Source organism: Mercenaria mercenaria, chromosome 12, assembly GCF_021730395.1.
Source record: "Mercenaria mercenaria strain notata chromosome 12, MADL_Memer_1, whole genome shotgun sequence".
NCBI classification, from domain to species: domain Eukaryota; kingdom Metazoa; phylum Mollusca; class Bivalvia; order Venerida; family Veneridae; genus Mercenaria; species Mercenaria mercenaria.
This window is the reverse complement of record NC_069372.1, coordinates 22,239,949-22,248,896: the sequence shown is the minus strand read 5'-3', so window position 1 is coordinate 22,248,896 and position 8,948 is coordinate 22,239,949. Positions and strand designations below refer to the sequence as shown.

Sequence of the window (8,948 nt, the reverse complement as noted above, 5' to 3'; positions counted from 1 at the left end):
CTTTTAGAATCTGTTTGCGTATCTATTATACACTTTATTGAATATGGTACTATTTTACTTGGTGATATGAACACTAGTATTTCCAGTATAAAAACAGTGAAGTTTATATCAATAATTTTGTAATTCTAGAAACGTGCACATTTCTTTGTGTACTGGATGACCTATCAATTCTGGTGAAATCTTTAATGATTTGTTTAAAATGTAACATATCAGTAGAGTAAGTAAAGTAAGTACATTCAAATACATATAAACAAAAACACCCAGCCCCTTGGGTTTAAGTCACTGTTAAATCTACATTTAACTGAGTATAAACCAAATTGAATTAAACATGATAATGTTTGAACAATTATCAATAATGGACTAGTCATAAATTGATTCCATCCTAGTTTCTGACTGTGATAAAATTTGTGGCGCGAGAGGCACTTGTATCAGAGATCATGAGCCAGTGTATTGTAGAAAAAAACACTCCAGCTCTCTTATTTGTAAGTATTGTATTACAGTTTTTATTTGTTTATTCTAAACACAATCAAATGTAAAATGAAGACATATTTTCTAATGAAAATACAAGTTATATTTTCATCTGTTAATTATCATATTTGTTATGCATCGATTTACAATCTTAGTAACATCCATATAAAAATCTAATATGTCACTGTGACCGAAATGGCCGTCATTACGTCCAAAATAAGAATTCAAAGTAAACATATCTTCAACAAAAATTTCCAGATTTCATCTAGAAAGCTCTGTTCGATTACATATGTTTTCAAATGTCAACGTCGAGGGTTATCGAAGACACAAATAGCAACAATGCTTAATTAGTTAATCTACTGTAGCAGTCATTTGTGGTGTAACATGGTCTAGGGGTTCACGTTACTAAATATCAGCAACAACAACAACTGTTCTCTGTAATAACTACTATTTGATATTCAACTCTATGCTACGATAATATATAAAAACCAATGATTTTCTTCATAATTCTCTAATATCATTTTTGTTATTTAAATTAATCTGTAATCTTTAACATAAATACTTCATCGTTTATTGCCTCGGTTCTAAGCTAACTTATTTCGTATGGAATATCAGCATACGCATCTACGATCGGACAGGCGCAAGAATGATACTTAAGTTCTATCTCAAAATTAGCGGTATTTAAGGAAACCTTTCCATCGGATGACTAAAATGTTTTTCTCGGAGGAGCACGCAGGATGACCATTCCTATTTAGTCAGCTTGTCAAAACAAGTAGTAACTGGACAAAACAATAATCATTACGTGGCCAGAGGGTAGTTAACCTGGGCGAGATATTATAACCTGTCAGTTTTTTATGTGACTACAATCTAAAGTTACTTGAAAAGGGCATTGCGAAATTATTTTATGTATGATTCTTATCATCGACCAAAAAACTGGATGAATTATGCTTAACTATTTGATTGCCTCGGTCCTAATCTAACTTATTATGTATGGAGTATCAGCACACGAATCTACGACCGGACAGGCGCAAGAATGACACTGACGTTCTATCTCAAAATTTGCGGTATTTAAGGAAAACTGACCATCGGATGACTTAAATGATTTTCACGGAAAACACGCAGGATGACTATTAGTAAATAAACATGTCTTGATTTCCTATTTAAGAGAATAAAAATAAAAACCAAAAACAAAAATTTACGTGAGGCAATCAATAAATTAAACATGAGGCAATACATGAAACCGGCTGATAATTAATACGTTAGTCGTAATTCTGAAGAGTAATGTCTTTAATTAGAACAGAACACAATTGAATACACAAAATCAAGAATATATAAGTTCAATGCATGATATAATAATACGCAATCAATGAATAAGATAACAAACAAAATGTTTTCTCATTGAAATCAGAAACCGGCAGCTATACCTTTTGTATAAATGTGTTCGAGTTTAATTGTGATGATTCCTCATGAGCTAGGCCATAAAATGATATTGTAAGGACCTACCCCCTCTGGGTAGTTGCACATACTTATTAATCCGGATACCGATCTACTTAGTAATAACTGATATTTGCACATCAACATCTACCGTTGATAAAGCATGCAAATACAAGTGTATGTTGCGATTATCACCAGATGCCTTTCTGGTTTACATCAATACCTTCAAATTATCACAGTAACTAGGTTGAACGGTTAAAATAGCTATTTAATGTTGCGACGTCGTAATTATCATACGTTCGAGAAGTTGACAATATGGCATCGTAGAAATGAATATTACATCATAGATATAAATACATTGTCATAGATCATTAATGGAGGACCTAGGCCTATACATCAGTACAAAGCATTATAATATATATAAATATAAGTAGAATTACGTAGTCCAATGCATCTCTTTAGTTCCGTAATAACGTGGTAATTCAGACTAGGCATACTGCAAGGTTCGGTTTGTACATGGTCTTGTATTTACTTCATAATGTTGTTGTTCTTTTTGTATTGTTTATTCGTTTATTCTGTAAAGCTAAAAGTGCCTATTCAATGAAATTGACTTTCTGCTCTTTAAAATAAAGTTAAGACCGCATAACATTGTTTCTTTTACTTTGCTGAAGAGCTTTCTTTTGTATCTTTGACAAAAAATGTATTTCTGAATAGAAATGTCTCATCTGTGAGCTTTACATGTACTACTTAAGGTTTTACGGTTGAGAAGAAGATACCGACTCAATGCGGACACCTGTATTTATAACCTTCGGAGTGCCAATAGCAACGGCTTTGACCAATGAAAATCCCGTCTTAAGACTAGGTACCGTGGTACGACCAAAGCAATAATTAACAATGAAATCAATAAAATACATTACATTTTAGGCTCGAGTACTACAAGCACGTCTTAAAAGAAAAGCCACATAATTATACATCATATGCTTTATGAAATAAGACATTATTATTAAAAAGCCAGAGCATTATATGACGAGCGTAATGAAACCTGCAGACGAAATTAGTTAAGCTAACAATACATAGCACATGCACAATAAAATGTTTAAATTGCTATGAATTACCCGGTTTACATCCGGCTTTAAGTTATTTAAGCATAAATATGAATCCCTAAAAGTTTCATTCATAACAAAGATACATTCACGAAAAGCCGGACCCTTAAATGTAGAAGTAGTCCAAACTTCCGTGTCCACCATTTTTAAATATCGTAAATTGCACTAGGCAGCATTGTCAGAAATGTCCCAGTACGTCTGAAGATAGTCATGATGTGGTAAAAATCCCTTCTGAACTTGTATATTCCTTAAAAGAACCATCTGCCTAGCTCCTGGACTAATAATCGCGTATCCTACTGTACCAGAGTACTCTCTCACAAGGAGAAATGTCAACAATGATGCCATTCTAATTTTTATGATGAATCTTTGTAGGAAATAGTCCTTTTGTAGGAAAGTTTATTGGGTATGACGTATATAAACACTTTAAATATTGAGTTAAATTACACAAGTTCAACAGTTACTTGTATGCCAAATGTTTATTTGTCACATAAGTTCATGACGTTCATTTTGTAAGGGAGAATTCCATTACAATATATTATTACCATGACAACAGTATGGGATATCAACTTGCTATCTACTTAACATGTTAGCCGCTTGTAACTGAAATGTACAAAAATTAAACTTTAATTTCATGAATTGGTTTGCAAATAGATTTAGATGAAAGTAATCAGTATTTCCTAATTGGAGATGCTTTATTTATTTTGTTGATTAAGTCAAACATGTAAACAATCCGCATGAAATGAATACAGCAGAGTTATTTACTATGAACACACAGTTTATAATTATCATCGCAATTCAAATGGATTATGTATATCGTAAAAACAAATATCTTAAAATTATAAAATAAAAAAGTTGAAACTCCACAGGTACCTCAACACGACAAAAATGAAAATGTTCTAGGCTCGGTTTAATTGAACATGTTCTTGGTCTTAGACATATATATGAAAATGCTGTCTTTAAGGTATTGGACCCCTAATAGCAATGTTTAAAAAATAGCATTTGCTTGGTATATTCTTAAAGGTGACCATGTTCCTCACTGTGTTGCAAATTTTAAACAATTTTTACCGTGCCATTTTTTGTAAATTTTGTATAATTTATGGTATTTCCTCAAGCTCAAGTAGTAACAAATTTTAATGTGATGACCACTTTCTAAAACGTTTACAGAGAATTCATTACTCATTAATTTTGATAAAAGAAACATCAAACTATTGTTAAACAATTATAAAACACAATCAAAGGCCTGAATGGCCTGAGTCGGCTAATTATTGATGTACTGACAGTATAGTCTACCAGTTTCAGTTTGTTTTTAGTTTTTTTCTTAAAATTTCATAACACAGCTCGATATTTACCCAAAATATTATATCCGGATACGATTACACTTTTCTCCAGTTTGAACAATATATTTTACAAATTGTGATGATACGAAGACATTTAGCAGCAATTGGCAGTATCTGACATTGAAGTTTACGGTTAAATTACCTCTTATTTAAATCTTTTCATAAAAAAGTTGTTTCGTTTCGCCAAACATAGACGATCTACTTTCGATTTCAAAAACTACCAGAAAATACAATTTAATGTTTCGCCGATTTGTTTATTTCTCGAAAAATAAGAATTAAAATCATTTTTAATATCAGTAGTAACTAAACAAACCAGTAAGAGCTTCTTCTTCCGATAATTTATCCGTTTACTGACGGCACAGTTCAAAAGTTTATAGAAGTCATACGATGCGTGTTTACGTTCAATGTGGGAGAATTAAGGCTGATCGGCTATGTTACCTAACGCATCCAGACGATTCAGATTTTGTTTTTAAAAAAGCATTGTGTGCGTTTCTGTAATTTTATATACGTTTTTATACGCTTAGAAATTATTAGACATGCGTATTTGCATTATTTTTATACGTAATTTACGCTAATACGCATCTTATCTGGAGCCCTGCTGGAACTATTTTGTGTCTTTCGCTGGATGTTACCCAAGCTTTGTAAGCCTGCGCAATTCTTAAAATGCACATTTATGCTTAATGAGTTACATTCGAGAATTGCACAATTACAAGTCATAAATATGACAGATTACATCGTATATTGGTCATAGCAAAGGGAATTGACACAACTTAACTTCATTCATGCAGTGAACTGTTTGAAGTTTGAGAAATCTAATGGAACTACATCCCTTCACTGTGTTTTTTGGTCCATTTAGAGAATCGTTGGATAGCAAGGACTCGTCAAAAGGCTTTCAGCCTTTAGCCGACTCAATAAAACTGTAAATATATTTTTATAGGGCGCCTCAAGTAAACAGATTTAATGAGACAGAATTCTATCTCCAACATAGAAAATTTAAGGTCGAATCCTGTGGGTCTGTTTTGAATTTTGCTCACTTCATTCAAAAATAACCTTGGGACGGAAGTAAAACCTACCTGCATTTCTTTTACAATATGTAATCTAAAGAATGAAGGCAAAATAGAGAACTTTTATCGCATGTAACTCAGTATTTTTAAAGATGTATAACTCTACCCTTCCTGATTCAGATGTAAATTCGCTTTGAACAGCAAGAAACCGCTTATAAAATGAAAATTTTCCAATTTTATACAAAACATCCATGAAAGAAGTAAAAACTTATTAGAAAAAAATGAAAATATGGAAAAAAAAATTTGGTCCCAGTGGGGCTTGAACCTACGCCCCCGGTCCCCACCCTGAAAATTGCAGTCAGAGTAGGTTTATGGTAGGAATTGAATACTTTTCAAAAAGGAGGTACGCTATTACGGGTCCATTACCTTAATTGAAACAATAAGGATCCAGAATAAAATGTGTTCTAACCTTCACAAGTTTTTCTTGCCAGAATATGTTTGATTTCCTGTAGTGTGTTGTAGCCGCTCACCTCGAACACAAACTCTTTTCTAGATGCAATCTTTTCGAGTTCTGCTTTGTTTTTCCTGTCTCCTACACCTGTATACAAACCAATTATCAAATATTCTAGGTCCTTAACAGTTCATGATTCTATGACTTGAAAAGGTTGGATATATCGAGGGTTCAACGCAATAAGGGCGTATCTACATATAATAATCATATGTAGATACGCCCTTATTGCGTTGAACCCTCGATATAATCTATGAAAAGATCTCCAGGAAGCATGGAACGCATCAATTAACGTAATAGCAATCTCGCATCGAGTCTGTCCACTTGAGGTAATGTAGTGTGCATCTACCCTCTCGCTCCTTTACACCAGCTTAAGTCGAATTCTACCACAGATAAATGGTAAGGATAGATTTCTCGGAAGCACGGAGCATCAAAACACACAGCCTTGGAGACACGCATTTGCAAAGTAGACACACACCAAAAAAGAAGCCGTAATGGAAAAATATTACAAACGGGTTGCTACAAAAATCTAACAAGTACAGGGGGAGGGGAAGTAGTAAGGGAATAACGAATGATTTCAGCCACAATGTTTTTTATCAAATCGTCACGGAGAACATATGGTCCGCCCGAGGATCGGACTCACGACCCCATGATTCGTAGATCAGCGCTCTCCCTATTGAACTTAGCGGAACACGTGACTTTAAAAAGAAAATGGAGTTCCTATTCAAGTCTTATTTTATTCTCATTCTCGTTAAGTCGACGGTCATTTTGTAAATAAATTAATTGTCTTTTAAAATGACCGTTTCATGCAGTCAAATATCATTTAAATGCATGTTTTGTATGTTAAACATGGTACAGGGTAACAAGACAGGGAAGGGACATAAAGATCAATGTTTAATTAGAAGTTTGTAAAAATAGCAGAACGACGTTTATACTTTAAATTAAAGGAAAATATCAAGTATACATAAAGATAATAACTGTTTTGGAAAGGTAATTTATTATAAGAATTTGCAAAAATCAAAATCTGAAAACATTCAGATGGGAAGATTGAAAAAATATATACGCCGGCGGTTCTGTCATACTCACCAACAGCAATAACCTCAACACCGGCTTGGTGAATCTTGTGAGCTTGTCTTGCTGTTAATCGTGGTACCCTGGATAAACCGTCAGTAAATACAATAATCACATGATCCACATCACTTCGGGATCCATGCATCGGCGTCATCATTTCATATAGGGCTTTCTATGAGTTACAAAAGCAGAAAACAAGGCATATTTGAGCAACAAAGTCAACATCTAATCTTAAGCTTTCTGTATACAACAGGAGAAAAATAGGACACTGTGAAGAATGCAAGTTCCAAAACAGTGTGCTAAACCTCGCAATTATTGTTAGCCAACAATAAAATGAATTGTATGAAGTGTTTCGATATTTTGGGTTTTTACAAGAAAGAACAAATAATGCTGGAATCATAGAAAAACGAATACTAATTTTTTTCTTGCTTATTTTACTTTTCGCATACAAAATGTACTGGTTACATGTTGTATAGTAGAAATTAAATTAATACGCATTTTAGTACCAGTTTGTTTTCATTTACCTGTAGTGCAAGATGTGTGTTTGTCAGACCTCCTTCAGATTTGATTGCAAGAATGGCTTTGCTGATTTCATCCTGGACATTGTATGTGTTAAGGTAGAAATGTACCCTTGTATCCGTACTAAACGTCAATAATCCCACCTTGAATTGTTGAAAATGTTTAGAAAATCAAAAATGCTCGATGACGCAATTTGATACTCAGATCCAAACGGTGTGTATTTTTTTAACTCGCATGTTTATTATATCATACAATGTATTCATTAAAAGCAAAGTTACATTACAGCAGTTACCGCATTAATTTAGTTTAATGTTTTCATACTCTATCATTCTCACGACGCCTTATCATGCGGAGAAGTTACCTCCTCCTTGGCATCAAAAACGCAGAAATTTTTCTTCATTTTATGTGAAACACAGAAATTAAACACGCAGAAATTTGTTTCACAATTTTTTGGGGCCAGAACGCAGAATATTTTGACCGCAGAAATAACCCACTATACGATATTAAATGTATTACTATAGGAAACAAATAGTCTTCACATCAATTATGACGCTACGGTTTGCTGTATAGTCGCTTCTATTTGCTATAACTATGAACATACAAAAGAAGATAGACTAGTAACGGATTGGTATGCCTTTTCCTTGAAGTTTAAAACAGACATACATGCAGATATGAACCATTCACAACATAAAATGTGTTAAATTAAGAAATATATCTCACCCTAGCGTTATCATCATTTATATCAAAGAAACCAACAAGATCAGAGAGAAATTTCAGCTGTTCCTGGAAATACACCACCCATATACTGTTAGACATGTCCACTATAAATACGACGTCCTCCCGTTTCCCTCGGCAATCTGAGAATAGAGACTACAACTTTTGTGACCATTTCTACTTTTGGTTTCGTTTAATTGCCCGTTTATCTCAGTAGGGAGAGCGTTGGTCTACGGATCGCGGGGTTGCGAGTTCGATCCCCGGGCGGGGCGTATGTTCTCCGTGACGATTTGATAAAAGACATTGTCTCCCAAATCATTCGTCATCCACCTCTGATAATTCATGTGGGGAAGTTGGCAGTTACTTGTGGAGAACAGGTTTGTTCTGGTACAGAATCCAGGAACAGTTACATAACAGAAATACTGTTGAAAAACGGCGTTAAACCCAAAACAAACAAACAAAACAAACAAATTGAAATGTATACGCCGGTATATCGATGTAACCAGCATTACCCTGAACTCAGCAAGTGCCATAAGAGTCAGAAGTGATGGTTGATTGACCTTAGACGCGTTGTTTTCAGTAATTAATCACACTGCACATACAAACAGGTGAGATTTGTTAGTGCACTTCCTTTAAGATGATCTTTTAAGTGCTGAAAAAGTTCTAATTTTACACCACTCTTGTCGGAACTTTAGTTAGATTTTCTTGAATACAGGCAAATGTCAAATATATTCTTCAATTACACGATTTGTTTAATGTATACACTTATTAAAATTATATACATTTTAAT

At 33.8% G+C, this 8,948-nt stretch overlaps 1 protein-coding gene across 4 annotated transcripts in view; it reads right to left on the bottom strand.

Annotated features, from left to right (window-relative positions):
- Positions 1-899: 899 nt before the first annotated feature.
- LOC123533084 (cartilage matrix protein-like) overlaps positions 900-8,948 on the bottom strand; it is a 35,222-nt gene continuing 27,173 nt past the window's right edge. For all 4 annotated transcript variants that reach the window (XM_045314712.2, XM_045314714.2, XM_045314713.2 and 1 more), the window contains 5 exons: positions 8,165-8,301; positions 7,450-7,587; positions 6,941-7,097; positions 5,816-5,944; positions 900-3,605 (listed from right to left, as the gene is read on the bottom strand). In XM_045314712.2, the coding sequence (XP_045170647.2) occupies positions 3,592-3,605; positions 5,816-5,944; positions 6,941-7,097; positions 7,450-7,587; positions 8,165-8,301 (575 nt within the window). In that variant the 3' untranslated portion in view covers positions 900-3,591. The remainder of the gene's footprint in view (positions 3,606-5,815; positions 5,945-6,940; positions 7,098-7,449; positions 7,588-8,164; positions 8,302-8,948) is intronic.